Source organism: Chrysochloris asiatica, unplaced genomic scaffold (genome assembly GCF_000296735.1).
Source record: "Chrysochloris asiatica unplaced genomic scaffold, ChrAsi1.0 scaffold00004, whole genome shotgun sequence".
Classification (NCBI taxonomy): Eukaryota; Metazoa; Chordata; class Mammalia; order Afrosoricida; family Chrysochloridae; genus Chrysochloris; species Chrysochloris asiatica.
Window position 1 is genome coordinate 4,377,649 of NW_006408522.1, and position 21,007 is coordinate 4,398,655.

General features: G+C 41.0%; 1 protein-coding gene and 1 pseudogene across 1 annotated transcript in view; one reads left to right on the forward strand and one right to left on the reverse strand.

Annotated features, from left to right (window-relative positions):
- ZNF609 (zinc finger protein 609) overlaps nucleotides 1-21,007 on the reverse strand; it is a 238,608-nt gene that overhangs the window by 3,610 nt on the left and 213,991 nt on the right. The window contains exons 3-4 of the mRNA XM_006831540.1: nucleotides 4,672-4,759; nucleotides 455-2,795 (exon numbers count right to left, since the gene is read on the reverse strand). Of these exons, the coding sequence (XP_006831603.1) occupies nucleotides 455-2,795; nucleotides 4,672-4,759 (2,429 nt within the window). The remainder of the gene's footprint in view (nucleotides 1-454; nucleotides 2,796-4,671; nucleotides 4,760-21,007) is intronic.
- On the forward strand, nucleotides 18,382-18,915 carry LOC102819920 (annotated as a pseudogene).

Below are 21,007 nucleotides of genomic sequence, written 5' to 3' on the forward strand. Positions count from 1 at the left end.
CCAAAAGGGAAAAGAAGACATCCTAAGTTTTATGAGCAGAGCCAGATGTGAGACTCCCAGTTCTTAATTCTAACTCTACTGATTAAACCCTTTTAAAAGTAACTCAATCTGAAAAGACTGATTTTGGCCTACTCTAAAATAGGGAGATATCATGAACACATTCCATTGAAATCAATCAGTGGAAGATATATTGGACTCTAGGAATTAAGATTCTAGACCTAGCTCTGCTAGTGAAGTCCTGAGTTGCCCTAGACAAAGGCTAACTTATCAGGGCCTTTTTCTTAAATGGGGAAATGTCTTTTACTGATATAAAAGTGCTTTTGAAAAATATTAAAATGATTAACAAAGGTAAGGAATTCTAGATTTCTCCTGCTAATGTCAATTCTGTTGAATCCCTATAGAAGGATGAGAGGAAAGACTCTCAAATAGTATTTCCCACCAGGGCAACAGTTACCTGTCGGTACCAGAGTATCGGATCCACCTCTGCCTGCCGGCCACATTCAGCACCTGTCTTGGCCTCAGAGACCTCCTTGCCTAGATGGCTGGTTTCACTCAGTTTCACTTTAAGTCCTTCTGGGGCCTGGCTGGGGAGTTTTGAGGAGTCATCTAACTTGGGAATGATTACTGATTTCGCAGGGTCAGGCCCTGGCTCTTTGGCCTTGCCAGGTCCTGACTTCACCAGGTCTGTCAGGCTGGGGGCCTTGGTCAGAGTTGGTGGGACTGACGGCTTTTGCTTCCACTCTTCCTTGAGTGCTGCCTCTCGCTCCTTTAGACTCATCTCTGCCTTTTTGTCCAGGCCTCGCTGCTGCTGCTCTAAGCTCTGCCGTTTCTGCTGTTCTTCAAATTGCTGCCGGTAAGCTGTGTTTGTGCTCAGGAGGTGGGTGTGGTAGCTCTGGTCACTGTAGCCGTAGGGGGGCACATAGGCATACTGGTTGTAGTAGAGAGACTGCATGTACATGTTGGGACGCTGCTGGATGACAGAGGGCTGCTGACTAGAAGTGCTCAACTCTGGCTTCTTCTCCTCACAGATGTCGTTCTTCACTTTCCCCTCTATACTTTCAGGCTCCTCATCTTTTTTCATCTTCAGGGACTGGCTCTCCACTCCTGTCTGGCTACTGGGATTCAGAGCCCCAGGGCTGGACTGGGCGTAACTTGGAGAGTAGTAACTCTCAAAGCCTTGGTAATATGGTGAGTCTTTGCTCTGTGGTTGAGGGGGAAAAAGAGTTTTCTTAGCCCCTTCTTTAACCAACTGCTCAGTGTCCTTTGATTTGATGTTGTCCACCTTGCCCTCCCCATCCTCCCCAGCATCAGAGATGTCAGAGTATGCAGGGCTGTTGGTTTTGACTGAGCCGGCTTCAGCTCCATTCTGAGTCACTACGTGTAAAGGAGTCATGGGCTGGGCAGGGGTAGTGCTATCTAGGCGGCTATTGCCTCCGATCGAAGGGCTGGGGGCATTGTCCGTGAAGCTGTAGATTTTATCTGCTTCTGCCTTGATGCTAGCCAGTCGGCTCTGGTGGGGGTCTGATGAGCCATTTAGGAGACCCTCCATTTTCAGCCCATCTCCTGATGATTCCCTGAATGGGCTTTTGCCTTCTTCTGCTCGACAAACCTTCCCAGGGGTCAGAGGACTTTCAAGTTCCTTTGAAGATTCTTTCTTTTTTTTGTCTTTCTTTTTCTTGTCCTTGGCTGGCGTCAAGGCAGGGTTGACTGTGAAAGGTTCTCCCATCACAGTGGGTTTGGGCTGAATGGGTTTGAGTTGGGGGCTATTGGGCATGGCTTGGACCACTGTTGTGGTTAAGCCCGAGGAGGAGCCTGGGCTTGCTGCTGTGAAAGTGGCTGTCTGGAAGGTGTAGATTTGTTGTGGGGGGATGGCAGGGGCAATGGGCCGGGCTGACTTTAAGCTCTTGGAAGGAATCTTTTCTGATTTCAAACTAGAGGACTTTTTACATTTTTCTTTTTCCATACACTTTCTTTCCAAAGAATCAAAGGCATCATTGCTTGTTTCATCCACTACTGAGGGTCCATCATCAGAGCCATCATTGGATAACGCCCCAAGGTCTGTGTCCCCTTCCCCACTCAACTTTTTTTTACAGAGACCTTTTGTGCTGAATTTGCTGGAAGGAGAAGGGCTATGGGGCTCTATGAGCCGAACTTTGGGGGTAGCTGAGCGGGCAGGGGACAAAGAACCTTTTTGTGAGACAGGTGCACCATTGCAGCTCCCGAGTTCTGCATGGAGGGTGGGCTCCTCTCCACACTCGCTGTCTCCATCTGCTTCTGGCTTGCTGTCATCATCTGTATGCGCGTGAGCTTGGTGGTATTTAAGCCCATTGATGTGCTTGTACTTCTTGTTGCAGTTTGGGTGGGGGCAGTCAATCAGGACTGGGGAGGGACAATTTCTGTCCAAAACAGTGGGTTCCACCTTGGTCCCAGGGAGGGGGCCAGTGGCTGAGCCCATGGAATTTGTACGGACACGCTTGCTCCCTTTGGAGTCCTCTGAGCTAGAATTTAGCTCCATGTCTGAAAGGGGTTTATTTTTCCGCTTGTTAGCTGAGGAAGGGCTGGCCTTGACATCTTCAGAGGTACTGCTAGCAGGTGGACGATGCTCTGAAGAATTCTGGCTGCCCCGACGGCCTTTACTGTTGGCTCCTGCCCGCGTTTTGCTGCTGCTGCTGGTCCCTTTGCTGTCAGAAGCTGTAGCTGTCTCACTGACAGGTGTGTTACTGTTGGGACGCATTCGTTTACCTCTACCTCGACCGTTACGCATTTCCAAGTCACTGGTGGGGGAGTCACAGAACCTTGGCAAAGGACAAATGCAACAGTATATTACTAAGAGTAGGAAACATCTTCAAACCAGTTTAGTTGCAGACTCTAGAACTGTCCAAATAATAACTATCTTTTTCAATGAATGCGATTTGAATGCATGAGGATATTGGTGCATGCTAGTTGTAAAGCATTTCCCTCCGTTTATCTCTACAACCATGCAGTTTGTTCCATCAGGAAAAGAGCAACCACGCCTGCGTTTTCTATGTACGACCCCACTTGTGGTTGCAGGAAAGACCTCAGATATCATCCAGGAAACAGCGGTCACACATACTGACTGACTTGCCTAAGGTCATATAATTCATTAATGGCAACGCACACATGAGAATCTAGTTCTCCTTTCAGCTCACTGCCTTTTACCTATACATTTAATCCATGAATATATAGAAAGCAGAACAAAACACCAATCTAGACTTGTTGTTGTTGTTAAGTGCTGTCGAGTTGGTTCTGACCCATAGCGACCCTGTACAGGGTTTCCGAGGAATAGCTGGTGAGCTTGAACCACCAAACTTGCAATTCAAACGACTTTGCAGTCTGGCGCTACAGGCCCCCAAACATCAGCTACAGCCAATAGAATATTAGTTCTGTATCTGAAGACCTGCACTTCCAGGTCATTTCTCACTGGTTCTAATATAGTTTATATTTTCAGAGCTCAAACACTGCCTAGAGTGAAATCCTCAGCTTAGGCTGGCTCCTTTACAGGTCTGAAGACTGTTTTGACTATTTTGTCCCAGAGGCAGCAGAATAGGTTGTTTCCAAGACAGTAGGAGTCATAGCTATGGGAGAAAAAAAAGGGGCAAGTTTTGACAAATCTTCCGTTTGGGTCCTCAGAGCTGTTCTACTATGAAGTCCCTCACTCTTTCCTTGTTATCACCTACTCTTCTCAGCTCCTGTCTCTCTGAACTCATAATATGTCCACAGCAAAAATAAACCCTTCCAATAGGGTTCCCAGAAAAACAAAGGGAGAATGTAAAGAACTTTTCAAGCTGGTCTCAGCTCATCTGTTTCTGATTCTTGTCAGAATAACATTTGTGATAGCCTTGACTATATAGTCTTTACAGATCTGGTGTTTATAAATTTTAGAAAACTAGGAGTCATAAACAACCACAGATCCTTCAGTAGACATAATTACACCAGAGAAAAAAGAAAGTGGGATGGAGTTAAGAACTTGAAAATATTTTCCTTTGGGATATTCCTGCCCATCTTAGTTCCATGGAAAAAATAAGCAGGTGGCAAGGTAATTTTTCTAAAGTCCCAAACCCTGGTGAACTAGATACAAATATCAGGAGCTAGCTATAAGGTTCCATTGACTGAAATGCTATTCTTAAGGTCCTTGAAAAGGTCCTTGTAAAACCCGCATGGTCTCGTGAAGTTCATAAAATTGAAAATGTTTTTCAGTTTAAATTTCTGACAGATATCTACCAACAAAAGCCATCAACAACAAATGTTCACCTATAGTTAGATTTTATGGCTTTTGTCTTAAGGGACTACAGGTAAAAGCAGGAATTCAGTAATCCCAGCTGTTCCGCGGGAGAAAGATGAGGCTTTCTGCCCCCATAAAAATTTCCAGCCTCAGAAAAACCCTATACAAGGTCGCTATGAGTCTAAACTGACCCCATGGCACATAACCACCACCACCCATTCCTACTTATTCCTCCCCACACCCTCAACATTTCAATAATTCCTTTGTTCTTCTTGGATGCCAGATGAATACAATACTCTCCCTTGTCTCTACACCATAACATCCTTTAAAAGCTAGGTGCACAATTCCAACAGAATAAAGGCATTAAGAGTTTATGGATTAGGATAGTTTGGACTGATTTACACACAGAAAAGCTGTAGAGTGCTTACCTTGGGGGTGCCCAATCATGCCGCGTGCAGTCAAGAAGTGTCCCTACATAGGTCTTGTTCCTCCACGTTACATTTACCACCAACATCCCTGAAATACAGTAAGATTAAGATATAAACAAAAGAAATTCTATTAGTCACTGAAATGTTTTCCATTGTGAGTACCACTCTGGCTTCTCTATAGGAGTGTAGAGAGGATGTTCTGTGTTCCAGTGGGCCAATCAGGATTGGGCCAGAATAGTTCTATGAGAACTGCCTACAATGTTACTGGGAGTCCCTGAGGATGGGATACAAAGACTTTTTGGTTTGGTTAAGGCACATTTAATTTTTTAAAATTTCATTATGTAGTGGTGGTGGTGGTGATGTGTTGCGGAGTCAGTTCCGACTCACAGAGACCCTGTATGGGGTTTCCGAGGCTGTCAATCTTTATGGGAGCAGAAAGCCTCATCTTTCTCCTGTGGAACAGCTGGTAGTTTCAAACTGCTGACCTTGAGGTTAGTAGCCTGACTGGTAATCACTATGCTACCAGAGCTCCTGTCATTATGTAGTATTTCAGAAAAAAAAAAAAAAAAAAAAACTAACAAAAACTCATGGATTTATAAAGGTTTTGTGCCTTACTTGCATCTGATTTCTATTTTTAAGGAATAAAGCATAGTTGAAAAACATTACTTACTAAAATTTTAAACTTTCCATGAATGGGATCACACTGAGGGCATATATTTCCAACTTACCTTTCTCATCTAGCCATATTCACATAACTGCTGTGAAGTGTAATATATGATCTGACTACAATTTATGTACTCTCCTGCTGATGGACATTTAGATTTTTCACTCGTAAATGGTATCACAATGAACAAATGCTTTTGAAAAGATGATACTGTAATACTCTAACAGTCAAAAGGTACCAAAAGCAGCCGCCCCAATATGAAATGAAGTGTCCTTTGTCACTTTTGTCTAGTCCTCCTGTTGTTGTTTCTGCTGTTAGGTAGGTACCATGAAGTCGGTTCCTACTCATAGCAATCCTATGCACAACACAATGAAACACTGCCTGGTCCTGCACCATCCTCACAATTGTTAATGCTTAAGCTCTTCCAATCAGTTGGCCAGGTAGTTGTCTTTCATTGCTGCTGTCATTGTGCCAATCCATCTTGTGGGGGTCTTCCTTTTTCCCACTGACATGATGTCTTTCTCCAGGGACTCGTCCCTCCTGATAATATATTCCAAATGTGAATGAGCATTCTGGCTGTCCATCTTCCAGCACAGATTTATTTGTTCTTCTGGCAGTCCATGGAACTTTTAATATCCTTCTCCAACACCATAACTCAAATACATCAATTCTTCTATGGCCTTCCTTATTCACTGTCCAACTTCCACATGCATATGAGGCTACTGAAAATACCATGGCGTGGGTCAGGCACACCTTAGTCCTCAAACTCAAACTGACATGTTTGCTCTTGAACACTTTAAAGAGGTCTTGTGCAGCAGATTTTTCTAATACGATACTTCATTTGATTTCTTGGCTGCTGCTTGCATGAGTGTTGATTGTGGATTCAAGCAAAATGAAGTCTTTGACATCAATCTTTTCTCCATTTATCTTGATGTTATTTATTGATCCAGTGGTGAGGATTTTTGTTTTCTTTACACTGAGGTGGAAGTCATACTCAAAGCGGTGGTCTTTGATCTTCACCAGTAAGTATTTTAAGTCCTCTTCACTTTCAGCAAGCAATGTTGTATCATCTGCATCTCGTAGGTTGTTAATGAGTACTTTTCCAATTCTGATGCTACCTTCTTCTTCATATAGTCCAGGTTCTTCAATTATTTGTTTAACATTCAGACTGATTAAGTATGGTGAACACCTGGTACACACCTGTCCTGATTTTAAGCCATTCAGTATTCTCTTGTTCTATGCACATGTTTCTTATGAACACAAGTGTTCCAGAATAACCATTCTTCAAAGTGTTATCCATAGTTTGTCAAGATCCACACAGTCAAAAGCCTTTGCATAGTCAATAAAGCACAAGTAAACATCTTCCTGGCATTTGCTGCATTCAACCAAGATTCATGTGATGTAAGTAATGATATTCCTAGTTTAACCTGATCTTCTGAATCCGGCTTGAATTTCTGGCAGTTTTCTGTCGATATGCTGTTTTTGAACTATCTTCATCAAAATTTTACTTGTATGTAATATTAATAATATAGTTTTAATGGTTTCTACATTGCACTGGGTCACCTCTTTTTGGAATGGGCACAAATACGGATCTTTTCCCATCAGTTGGCCAGGTAGCTGTCTTTCAAATGTCTTGGCACAGATGAATGAATGCCTCCAGGGCTGTATCAGTTGGTTGAAAGATTTCCATTTGTATTCTGTCAATTCTTGGAGCCTTGTTTTTCAAAGCTGCTTTCAGTGCAGCTTGAACTTCCTCTTTTAGTAGCATTGGCTCTTGATCATATGCTACCTCTTGAAATGGTTAAACACTGACCATTTCTTTTTGGTACAGTGACTCTGTATATTCCGTCTACCTTCTTTTGATCTTTTCTGCAACATTCAATATTTTGTCCATTTGTTGTTGTTGTTGTTGCTAAGTGCTGTGGAGTCAGCTCCAACCCTTTATAGAGTTTCTGAGGAACAGCTAGTGGGTCTGAACTGCCAACCTGTGGTAAGAAATCCTTCAACATTGACAGCTGAGGTATGAAGTTTTTCTTCAATTCTTTCAGCTTGAGAAATGCTGAGTGTGTTCTTCCCTTTTGATTTTCTAAATCCAGGTCTCTGTACATTTCATTATTATACTTTGTCTCTCAAGCTGTCCTATGAAATTTTCTGTTTAGTTAATGAACTTCCTCATTTCTACCCTTCACTTTAGTATGTCTATGCTGAAGAGCACATTTCAGAGTCTCTTCTGGCACCCATTTAAACCTCTTCTTTCTTTTCTGTCTTTTTGATGATTTTTTGCTTTCTTCATGTTGGATGTATGCCAGAGCCTTGAAAGCCATTAAATTGATCTCTAATGTATTGTCTCTCTTTGTGCTTCAATTTTCCAATTTATAATTTTCTCTTTGACTACATGAAGTTTAGAGTTTATCCAAGGCACCAATGTTTGTTTCTTTTTAAAAATAATTAATTTCAAAGACTATTACACATAATTATATTTCAATTACTATTTCTCATTTCAAACTGGTTAATTTTTTCTTATCTAGCTGACATTATTTTCTGATTGTGTTCAGATCATATTTTAATTTTAATTTTTAATAGATATTATTCAACTTCTTTCTTTAAGAACTCTAAATATACTTATTATAGTCTTCATATGATGGCATTATGAAATTCATTTCATTAGGTGTGTATTCAAATCCTGATGGCTAAGTTTTACAAATTAACTTTGAAATTTTGAGATAATTGTAGATTCACATAGGGTTGTAGGAAATAATAGCAAGACCCTGTGTGTCACTGACTCCGTTTGTTACGGAAAAAATGGCAACAATTTACAAAACTATATCTAATATCATAATCAGGATATCAACATGAGCACAGTCAATTTACAGAACATTTCAATGCTTCATGCTCTCCATTTTTAGCAACACAATTTCCATCTCACCCTTTCCCTCCTTAATCTCTGGCAACGAGCAACTGGTTCTCAGTTTCCATAGTTTTGTAACCTTCTGGGCTTGCCTTTTTAAAAATCAGCACAATTCTCTGGAGATTCGTCCAAGTTGTTATATGTAGCGATAGTTGATTCCTTTTTATTGCTGAGTAGTATTCTATGGTATGGATGTACTATAGTTGGTTTTACCATTTACTCACTGAAGGACATTTGGGTTACTTCCAGTTTGGGGTTATTCTGAATAAACTGTTATAAACATTTGTATATAGGTAGTTATGTGAACAAAAATAATAATTTCTCTGAGATAAATGCCCAGGAGTATAATTGCTGGGTTGTATGAAACTTGCATGTTTAGTTTTTCAAGAAAATGTCAGGGAAGCTGCTGGACCACCAGGAGAAGAGACTGTGCTCTGGAGTTCCAGATCCTCAGAGAGCCTTGGCGGCTTAGAGAGTATGAGATTTTCTTTGACATATTTAGTATCAGACGTGGAATAACTGCATTGTTGATATCAGGGCAGATGGCAGAGTAGGCAAAGACACTGAGCAGACCCTCTGCAACAAAGGAAACCAAGTGAAATACATACAGATGGTGGTCCTGAAACCCTGAGCGTCAGATGATAGGACAAACAAGTGCACTGAGTGCTGACTGGATGAGGGAAATGTGAACAAGAGGAGTAAGAGAAAGAAAAATGAGTGGCCGGTCAGCTAATGTGGAGTGGTGTGGCCATCTTGAGTATTCGCAAGCAGCTGTCTATACAGTGACCTGCAGGCCATAGGTTAGCAACAGGGGTGTGTGATTCTCCCTTGTTTTGTGCCCTCCTGGTATTCAGGGGCATGTTCAGTCCCTGTCCTCAACAACCCAGTAGCTAGTGGCACCCTGTCTTGTGCAGCCTTAGCTATGACTGTGGTTGGATGCCGGGATGCCACTCCTGCTTCTGAAGGTGTGTGAACCTGCCCTGAATAACACTATAAAAACAGCAAACAGAGAACTGCATTCACACTTCCAGTCCCAATCACATCCACCAGGAGATAGGTGGTGACTGCCTGAAAACACTCCAACATACAACTATCAATTAAATATAAATACAAGGACACCACAAAGTCTTAAGGAAAACAGAAAATGTCAGTTTACACGAAGAAAACAAGACTTCAAACAAGTGACTAAAATACAGAGTCCAATGATATAATACCAGAAATGGTATCAGAACTACTTGACAAGGAATTTTAAGAACTGCTATTTAGGTACCTTCAATGGATTGAGAAAAAGATGGAGGAAAGCAAAGAATACAGAAAAAAAAAATTCGGAAGAACTCAGGAAAGCACAAGAAAAAACTGACAAAAGAAATGAAAAAGAAACTTCCAGCAAAATGGCAGACTAGGCAAACATACTACAAGGACCCACTACAACAGAAATACAAGAGGCCGAATTAAACAGACACAGATGAAAATTCTGGAATTCTGAACTTCAGAGTTCCAGGAAAGAGTAAAGAAGTGGGTTGAATGCCTGTTGGGAGGAAAAACTGAACAGGGCTGGCTAGAAATGGAGACTGACTCTTGAATCACCAGCCCAGATGCAGCACCACCATCCTGGGCGCAGCTTGGCAACAGAAGGAGGCTCACAGATTCCCGTGGGTGCAGAGAAAGGTATGATTCCTTCTTTTCCCCCAACCTCCCCTAGTGACCAGAGGTCTGGCCAGCTCCTACCTTTGTCCATTCCCAGCGCAGACCCTGTTCTCCAGGAGTTTGGAGCTACATGGTTCTTAGTCACGCCAGTGTGATACAGGGACTGGCTGCATCGCTTTAGTGCACTACTTTGGTGCCTGGATTCAGACAGAATTGGCTTTAGATCTTCAAAACCTGCAGAGCCACCACACCAGAATTTAAGAAATCACCCTGTCCCCAAGTGTCTTATGACCCTAACACATACTGAAATCAGTTTCACCAAGGGCCTCCACGAACTAATGCTGGATTGAGTGCCCTGAACACAGGTGACAAGCAAGGAAGATGGGAACTCCATCTAGGGCCAGGAACTCCTCTATCACATCCCTTCCCCACACACCTCTAGAGTTTTCTCCTTTCTGTTACAAAAGCTGCACTTTTTTTGGTTTTGTCTTTATCTTTTGTTGTACCATTATTTTTGTTTGTTTATTCTTTTTCTATTCTCTTGAATTTCATCCTTTATAGCTCCATTTCTGTTTTCCTTCTTTTATTTTTTCATGTCTTTTTACTCCTCCTGTTTTGATATTTCTTTCTCTCTTTTTATCTTTCCTCTTTTCTATTTTAAATTTCCTTTCTGATTTTTCTTTTGTCTAGCTCCATTTCCTGTTCCTCTTCTCTCTTTTAATTTATTCTTCAGTGGATTTTAAATTTGTTTCTTCTATTTTGTTCTCAGCTATAGCTCCATTTCCCTGTTCCTCTTTTGCCCTTATACTTACTACATTATTTTTTTCTGGTGTTGTTGTGATGTGCCATTGAGTTGGTTCCAACCCATAGTGACCCTGTAGAGGGTTTCCAAGGAGTGACTGGTGAACTAACCACCAACCTTGAGATTCAAACCGACTTTGCAGTCCAGCGCATTAACCCAGAGCGCCACACCAGGACATCTCCCCTCACCCCCTGCCCTTTTTTTTTTTCTTCAGGGAGCTACCTTTTTTTTTTTTCCTTTTTATTATTTTGTCTTTTCATTGTTGGTTCCTTTTTTGTTTATTCTGTTTTGCATTCTTGTGTGTGTGGGTGTTTCTCTTTCCTACCAGAAAGGAGACAGCAACTGTGTCCATACAGCCTAGCCACAAATGTACCCTTTGCAGTTCCACCTACTGGAAAAGAGCTCCTATACTATCTGATCAATGACAGGCAGCAGCCAACACCAGCCAAACCCACCCTACACTGAGGTATATGAACTATGAGTGGAAAACAGTGCATGTACATCCAATTCTCTACACGCACAGGAGACAGTTAGAACCTAAGAACACATCAACATACAATCATCAATTAAATACAAATATGACACCACCAAAAGGCCCTGGAGAAACACAAATGTAGCTCACATGAAGAAATGAGAGAATGGCTCTTGAGGGAATAATGCAGATACAGAACTTCAAATGGCGAGAAAAGTCAAGTAGATTTCAAGATAAAACAATGTTTTAAATGGGGAAAAAATAAACCACAGGGTAACCTCAAAAAAGATCAATACATCTTCGCATCAAAATAAAAAAGAGGGAAATGAGAAAGATTTAGTAAACATTAACAAAAATGAAATCTACTTGACTTCCTCACCATTTGGAAGTTTTGTATCTACTCTATTCCTTCTTTTTGCTTTGTAGTTGACTTTATTATAAATGGATATTTCTGGTTTCCTATTTTCAGTCTTGTAGGCTTGTTTTACTTTAAATATTTCTGCAACTGGATTGAGTTCTGGGTGGTGTTATCAAGTGTGGTAACCTCAGGTTGTTGTCTGCAGTTGTTGGTTCTCAGTCCAAAGAACTCCTTTAGCATTTTTTTTTTTTTTGTAAAGTTGATCTGGTCATTACAAATTCTTTTAATTTCTGTTTATCTGGAAGTATCTTAATTTCATCATTGTATTTGCGGGATCCTTGGATGGTATTTTTTCTTTCAGAGTTTTGTATAGAAATCAGAGCTTAGTCTTACTGGTTCTACTTCATAGGTAACTTTTTATTTTTCCCAGAACTGGGCTCAAGATTCTTTCCTTACCTTTGGATTTAGAAAGTTGATTATGATATGTCTTGGTGATTTGCTTTTGGGAATCTATCCTGTTTGGGGTTTATTTAGCTTCTTTAATGGCTATCTTCTCATCTTTCATGATATTAGGGAAGTTTTCTTTCAATAACTCCTTGACAATTTTCCCGGTGCTTTTTATTGTGTCTTTCTGTCCTGGAATTCTGATCACCCATAAGTTGTTCCTCTTCAGGGTGTCCCACCTAACTCTTAGGCTTTCTTCAGATATTTTTCCATCCTTTTTTTGGACTGTTCTTTTAACATACAAGTATTGAGAGATTTAGCTTCAAGCTCACTAATTCAGGCTTCCATTGCTTCGAATCTACTCCTTTGCCCTTTCAACATATTATCCATTTCTGAAATCTTAGTATTAATCTTCTGAATTTCTAATTACAGGTTATGCCTTGTTTCAAAGTTTTCATTTATTTTGTTTGTTTGTTCTTTTTGTGTTTTCCTGACGTCTTCTAAAGTTTTTTTCTGGGTTCTCCTTGCTTTCCTAGATCATTTTGTCAATCCTTTGTAGGTTTCTAAATATCATTTCTTTGAATTATTTTTCAGTTAGTTCCATTATCTTTTCTTCCACAGAAATGTTTTCTGATTTTGCATCTTGGTCATTTGCTTCAGCGATTCTCATTTCTTCAATTGTCTGTTATCTCTAGGGCATTTGATGGTGTTATATTTGTATTTAATTGATGACTGTATGTTGATGTGTTCTTAGGCTATAAACAACTGTCTCCTGTAGTTATAGTTAGAGAATTGAAGCAAATGCATTGTTCTCCATTAACTGTTTATTTACTTCAGTTTGGGTAGGTTTAGCCGGTGTTGGCTGCTGTCTATCATCGATCATTTGGTTTAGGAGATGATACTCACAGACACACATACAAGAAAACAAAACAATCAACCAACAATGAAATGAGAAAATAATAAAGGAGAAAAAAAGAAATGAAAACAGTTACCAAAAGAAACAACAACAAAAAAAAGATTAAAAAAAGGACAGGAAAATGGAGTTATAGAAGAGAAAAAAATAAGAGACAAAATAAAAGGAAGAAACAAACAAAAAAACACTTAGAAAAATCAGGGCAACTGAAGGAGAAAGAGCCAAGAGTAGTAAAGAAAGAAAAGGAAAAAGAAGAGGGGAAATGAGAAACAGAAGAAAAGATAGAAAAGTAAAAGCAGAGATAGAAAAAATAAAATTCACAGGAATGGAAAAAGGAGGAGGAGAAGAAAGAATAAACAAAAGAAACAGTGCATCTGTTGGACCCAAAGAAGAGAAAGCTCTGGGGGGACTCGTGCCAGCCAAGGAGATGACAAGGTGAGTGTGCAGGAGGAATGTGACAGTCAAGTTCCTGGTCCTAGATGGAGTCCAAAGAGGCCTAGGTATTACCTATGTTCAGGCCACTCAATCCAGAAACAGTTCATGGGGCCTTGATACAGCTTGTTTCAGTGTTTGTTAGGACCATAGGGCAGCTGGGGCCAGGGTGCGTGTTTATGAGGGTTTCTGCTAATCTGGTGGCTCTGCAGGTTATATAGATCTGGAGTCAAGCTGGCTGAATTTAGGCACAAAAGCAGCAGCATGGTTGACCTCCATGTCACACTAGCATGGCTCCCAACCACATGATTCCGAATTCCTGGAGAGCAGGGGATGGAGGGAGGTGGGAGTTGGCTACCCTTCTGATTACCTGGGGAGTGTGGAGGAAACGGCAAGTACCTTTCCCATCTCCTGTGTGAATCTACTCTTCCAGGACACCTTCTGTCGCAAAATCTCCTTGCAACAGTTCAAGATGGTTGTGCAGTTGTCTGGTCATTCACCTGTCAGTTTCACTCTCTTGATGAAAGTTTCTTCTCCTCCCAACAAGCACTCAATCCACTTCTCTAACCTTTCCTCTGAAGTTCAGGGTTCCAGGATTTTCATGGGTCTGTTTCATTTGGTGTCTTGTATCTTTGTTGCTGAGGGTCCTTATAGTTGTGTCTGCCATCTTGCCAGAAGTCCTATTTCTTCTTTCTTTCCCATTTGTATACTTTTTATTTCCTTTTCTTGTCTTATTGCTATAATTTACAGCAGACATCTTAGCTTTATTTCAGGATCATAGTGAGAAAGTATTCAGGCTTTAAGCATTTACTAAAATGTCACCTCCAAGGCAAAGAGACAACACAGGGATCCACTACCATGTTGTTACTCAGGTTTCTAGGCCTCTAACTGAATTTTCTTTTTTAATGTATAATGCTGCCTGAAGATCACTGAATGTGGAGTCAGAAAACGTTAGTCCAAATCCTCGCAATGTAACAGTGTAACCTTGGACAAATCACTTAACCTCTACAAACCTTAGATTTTTAATCAATAAAATGGGTTTAAAGCAGAAATAAATTACAAGATTATTAAATTAAGTAACTGGCTCACTGTTAGCCGTCAATAAATCAATACAAAGGAGTGCTTGGACAAAACCATAGAGGACTACAGCTCTGAACTAGTGGGCATGGATTTAAATAAATAGTCCTGCTTCATTTAATAAGATCTCTTTAGCCTGCTTATCATTGATATGAGAATTTAGGATGCTCTCATGAAACCAGAACAGACAAGGGAGATTAAAAAAAAAAAGGATTCTTCAACTGGAAAGTCTCATTTTAATGAAAGGAGGGGCAGGAAATACGGTGACTTGATCAGTTGGATTCCTATCAAACATTTATAGAACATCTATTATGTGTTAAATGTCCTCATATGTATAATCTCTGAATATTCAGAGCTTTAGGTCACTTTTTGAGCAAGGCAGGCCATAAGGAGACATACAGCACAATCCCTCCAACAATTCTGCTGTATAAGGATTGTTAAAACTACTGTGCAAATGAAGAAATGAAAGCTCAGGGTGTTAGGTAATTTACTGAAGGTTTAACTATTAGTGGTCAGATCTTTCAGGCTTTAAGGAATGCTACAGTTATCTCTAATGGAGTCTGAATTTTTTTCTACCTCACATAATTTTCTTAGAGTGTCCCCTTTATCTTCATCTTAAGGGTAACAATAGGATTGCAGGGGACATCCAGAGGGTAAAAGGACAGGATTCCTATCATTTCCAGAGCCCTGGTATCTTAAGGAAAATGGTAAATCTCTGAGGAATGTAATTAGGCTAAATTCTCTCTGACTATTAGCAAACTGAATTCAAGTGGATGTCTCGTTCCAATGATGAGCTGCTGTGATAACTGCATAACTAATTTGAGTAGGAACAGAGTCCATTTATTTCGAGACAAGGTATGACTTAGAGACAGGCACCTCATTTATAAGAACAGATGAGCACAGATGTATACAGAGAGCAGGCACACAATTAGAAGATGAATACTACTCCTATTCTTGAGACAGCTGGGTAGGAACACATGTTTATAAATCTGGCTTCTTCTTCTGGTATAATCTGCAAACCTTAGCAATAATAAATGAGCTGAAGAAAAGACACGTCAGATAGAGTGCTGGAAATGGAAGACAGAGTGGGGAGGGGAGGGACTCTTAGATGGGAAGACAAAATGGAGACTTGTTTAAGTGTCAAACCAAACACACTTTCTGAAATGCAACTCTCTTCCTACAAAGTCTGAGTGAGACAGCTAGGAGAATAAGAGAACAAGAAGGAAAAGCAGAAAATAACATTTAACAGTTTCTCTATTAGGGTTAGCTTTAGGGTAGCAAGTAGGCTGAAGAGAAAAAGGTTGGTCTTCATTTTAGAATGCTTCCTATTTTCATAAAATAATAAAAGGTTTGACATGTTTGAAGATGATAATAGACATAATCTCATTATCCATTATTTAGTGTTCAAGTGTTGAATATTCTCCCTTCTTAAAGGTTATCACCACTGGAGCAGAATAGAGGGGGAAATGACTTGTGAGGTAACAATCAGGTTCCTCCAAGTCTCAGGAGGAGTATAAATGCAGAGACAAAACGATTCCAAGACAGCACTGCTTTGCTTCAGAAAACAAGTAAAACCTCAAAACAGTTGTGTGATGCATGCGTAACAGTGGAAAGGGTAAATGTTACCTTCTAGACTCTCATTTTTACCATCTCCACCAGTAAGCACTTTCTCTCAGGGATCTGGTACCATGATACTCAGCTGATCACTTTACTTGAAGCACTTTCTTCACTTGGTTTCCAGGACACCACATTCTCCTATTTTTCTGGTTACTTCTTCTCAGTCTCTTTTGCTATTACTACTTCATGTCCAAGGAGCCCTGGTAGCACAGTGGTTAAGCATTTGAGTACAAACTCAAAAATGAGCTGTTTGAACTTACTAGTTGCTCCCAGAGTGTAAGATATGGCAGTCTGTTTCAGTAAAGATTTCCAGCCTTGAAAACCCTATCAGGCATCTCTACTCTGTCCTAGAAGATTGCTGAGTCAGAATCAGCTCAATGGTAACAGGTACTTCAGGTCTAGCAGATAAAGCTCACACTTCTAGCTCCAATCCTAACTTCCCCCTGAACTCTAGATTCATACATTGCTGTTGTTGTTGATAATTGCATCGAATTGGTTCCGAATCATAGCGACCCTGTATAGGGCTTCCAAAGAGCAGCTGATGAGCTTGAACCATCAGCCTTGCAGTTTAAAACACCCTTGCAGTCCACCCACAGTGCCACACCCAGGGCTCTCTAGATTCATATATTTATAATTGCATTTCCATCTGATGGTTAAATAGAAATCTCAAACTTAATCTGATACAAACTAAGTTCCTGATATCCACACTACCCTCCAAAAACAATAAAAACAATTTGCTTTGAGTTTTCTCTATCTCATAAATGACATCTCCAACCTTCCAGTTTATTGTTTAGTGATGTTGAGTTGGTTACAACTCATAGCAACGCTGCATAGGGTTTCCAGGAGTTCTGGAGTGGTGCTGTGGGATAAAGCACTAGACCACAATGTCGGTTTGAACCACAGAGTTGGCAGTTAAAACTCACCAGCCGCTCCTTAGAAACTCTATCAGGGACAGTATGAGTCGGAAACGACTTGACAGCACTTAACTACAACATAAGGTTTACGAGGAGCAGCTGGTGAGTTTGAACTGTGACCTTGTGGTTCAAACCGACCCTGTGGTCTAGTAGAGACACACCAGGACTACAGCTGTTCAGCAGAGGTAAAAAAACTTTGGTATTTTATTTGACTCCTTCCATGCCTCACATCTGCCAGTCAGCATATTTTATTGGTTCAACCTTCAAAACATATCCAGATTTTGACTGTATCTCGTTTCCTATACTTCTACTACTCTTAGTTAAGACCCCTTTTCCTTGGATTATTGCAATAGACTTCTAATACGATTCCATCCTTATTTCTAGTTGATCTGGTCTCAATGCAGGAGTCAGAGAGGTTTGCTAAAACAAGTCATATTCTATCATTCCTCTGGCTCAAAATCTTTTAGTTCCATTTTGCCCAGATTAAAAAGCCTAAATTCTTACATCTACAGAAAAAGACAACCCAATTAAAAAAAAATGGGCACAGGACATGAATATATACTTCACCAAGGAAGACATTCTAGCAGCAAACAAACGTGAAGAAATGTTCACGATCATTAGTTATTGTTGTTAAGTGCTGTTGAGTTGATTCTGACCCACAACAATCCTGTATAGGGTTTCCAAGGAGCAGCTAGTGAGCTTGAACCATCAACCTTGCAGTTCAAATGATTTTGCAGTCTGACACATTAGCCCACAGCGCCACTCCATTTGTCATTGTTGTTGTTGTTTGCTGAGGAGTCAGTTCCGACTCATAGCGACCCTGTACAGGGTTTCTGAGTCAGTAAATCTTTACGCGGAACAGCTGGTAGTTTCGAACTGCTGACCCTGAGGATAGCAGCCTGATTTGTAAACACTACACTACCAAAGTTCCTTCCCATTAGTCATTGTTGTTGTTATGTGCCATCAAGTTGATTCCGACCCATAATGACCCTGTATAGGATTTCCAAGAAGTTGGTGAGCTTGAACCACTGACCTTGCAGTTCAAACAACTTTGCAGTCTGACGCATTAGCCCACAGTGCCACACCAGGAGAGATGCAAATCAAAACAAACAATGAAATATCTTGCACCAGCAGTCAAAGTGAAGTTCAAAAAAGCAGAGAACAACAAATGCTGGCAAGGGTGTGGAGAGAGTGTGGCCCTCCTACATTGCTGGTGAGACTGCAAATTGATTCAGCCACTCTGGAGAATTGTATGGTGCTTCCTCAGAAAGCTGGAAATAGAAATACCTTATGATCCAGCAATTCCTCTACTTGGTATATAGCCACAAGAAATATGAGTTAGGCCTCTCCTGCTCCCCTTTCCCCCCTCAGTCACCTCACGCTTGCAGTTTTTGGCTTTCACCCCCACCAGTGACCAAAGACTTGACCACTCAAAGTCCAGTTCCCCAGAACACTGCTCAACATGGACACCAATGTGATTGAAGGTGGATTAAATGTCACTGTCACTATCTGGCTACTTATGCATGGAAAGGAAGTTGGCAATATCATCGGAAAGAAAGGAGAATCAGTTAAGAAGATGTGTGAAGAGAGTGGTGTGCATGTCAACATCTCAGAAGGAAATTGTCCTGAGAGAATTAACACTTTGGCTGGACCCACTAATGCCATCTTTAAAGCCTTTGTTATGATCATTGACAAACTGGAAGAGGATATCAGCAGTTCCATGACCAATAGCACAGCTGTCAGTAGACCTCCAGTTATCCTGAGGCTGGTTGTTCCTGCTAGTCAGTGTGGCTCTCTCATTGGGAAAGGTGGCTGCAAGATCAAGGAAATACAAGAGAGTACTGGGGCTCAGGTCCAAGTGGCAGGGGATATGCTTCCCAACTCAACTGAGCAGGCCATCACAATTGCTGGCATTCCGCAATCCATCATTGAGTTTGTCAAACAGATCTGTGTGGTCATGTTGGAGACTCTCTGCAGCCTCCCTCACGATCCCTGATCACCTCAGCATCAACATCTCTCAACCCTCCACCCCTTCTTCTTCTTCCTCCTCCACCACCCCCTCACTTGCCACAGTGGAGACCTCCAACGCACCCTCCAGCCTTCCCAACCCTCTTCCGAACGCCCCTTGTGTCTCCAGTCTGCTTGGCATGAAACCCATCCCTTTTCTTGGCTCTAAATGTTGTGTCTGCTGCTAAGGGTACCGGGGCTTCAGCTACCACCACCACCATCTCTGCGGTGCCATGTGTAACTAACAAACTAAAAGGTGAGAAACAGAGATTCTCCCCCTAATGATTGCATCTCCTGAGACATCCCCTCAAGTATTTCTTGGTTCATTTTGTTTTCCTTTGTTAATAATACTGGTGAAAAACAACAACAACAAAAGAAATACGAGTCAGAACACGAGTAGATATATGCACACCAATGTTCATGGCAGTCACTATTGACAATAGCAAAAATCTAGAGATTACCCAAATGCCTAAGGAGCTCTGGTAGCGTACTGGTTACGAATCGGGCTGTGAACCTCAAGGTCAGCAGTTCGAAACTACCAGCGGTTCCGCGGGAGAAAGATGAGACGTTCTGCTCCCGTAAAGATTTACAGCCTCGGAAACTCTGTGCAGGGTCGCTATGAGTCAGAACCAACTCCACGGCACTTAACAACAACAACCCAAATGCCTATCAATGGAAGAATGGATAAAATCTGGTACATGCACACAATGAATACTATGCGACCTTGAAGAATAATGATGAAGCTGCAAAACACTGCATGACATAGATGAGCCTTGAGGACATAACGCTGAATGAAATTAGTCAGGCACAAAAGGACAGATATTGCAAAGTCCATTATTGTAAAAACTTAAGACAAGATTTCCATACTAAAAGAATAATTCTTTGAGGGTTACCAGGGGCAAGAGGAAGGGGATAGTAACTCACAAGTCCGGGGACACATGTTAACTTGAGGGACAGGAAGGGCAATGCACAAGAAGGGTAGAGGAGTGTGGAAGATAGGAAAAGACTCTGGGAGGTATACATGAGCTAAATGGGATAGAGGTAGACTGTAACGGTTTACAAAGCCTAGGAATAACAAGGCTCTATGATATAGAGATCGAGACATAGGCTGAAGGGGGAAAGGAGAGGAAATAATGTTAAGATTTTTTTTAGTGAATATTGGGTTCCCCTGCCTACTAGTGTAATATAAACATCTAAGTGGGATAGAAAGGATAACTGGGGAAGTCAATTACAGAAAGTTTGTAACCTGTCTTCAGCCTATAAGAACCCAGAAATAAATACACTCATCTATAGACAACTGATCTTTGACAAAGGGCCAAAACTCATTAAATGATGAACAGATAGTCTCTATCAAATGGTGCTGGCAAAACTGAGTATTCATTTGCAGAAAAATGAAACAGGACTCACATCTCACAACATATACAAAATAAACTCAAGATGGATCAAAGACTTAAACATAAAACCTAAAAACTATGAAGACTACCAAACAAAAAATAGGGACAAATGTGAGGGCTGTAATAAATACATGGCATAAATATGAAGAGACCTCAAAAATTTTGTAGAAAAATTTCATTCCCTTTCAATTTCATTTTTCCATGAACTTTCCACCCAACTAAAAATGTACAAACAGCAGAGACAAATTAGATGACTTCTTGTTGTTAGGTGCCATCGAGTAGGTGCCAACTCATAGCGACCCTATGCACAGCAGAACGAAACACTGCCCGATCCTGGTCCAACCTCACTATTGTTGCCACGCTTGAGCCCACTGATGCTGCCACTTGGCCAATCCATTTCGCTGGGGGTCTTCCTCTTTTTCTCTGACCCTCCACCTTTCCAAACATGATATTCTTCTTCTGTGACTGGTCTCTCCTGACAATATGTCCGAAGCATGAGAGACGAAGTTTGGCCATCTTGGCCTCCAAGAAGCACTCTGGCTGCACTTCTTTCAACACAGATCTGTTGATTCTAATAATAAAACCTTGCTTGCTGAAAGTGAAGAGGATTTAAAACATTTACTGATGAAGATCAAAGACTGCACCCTTTGGTATGGATTACATCTCAATGTAAAGAAAACAAAAATC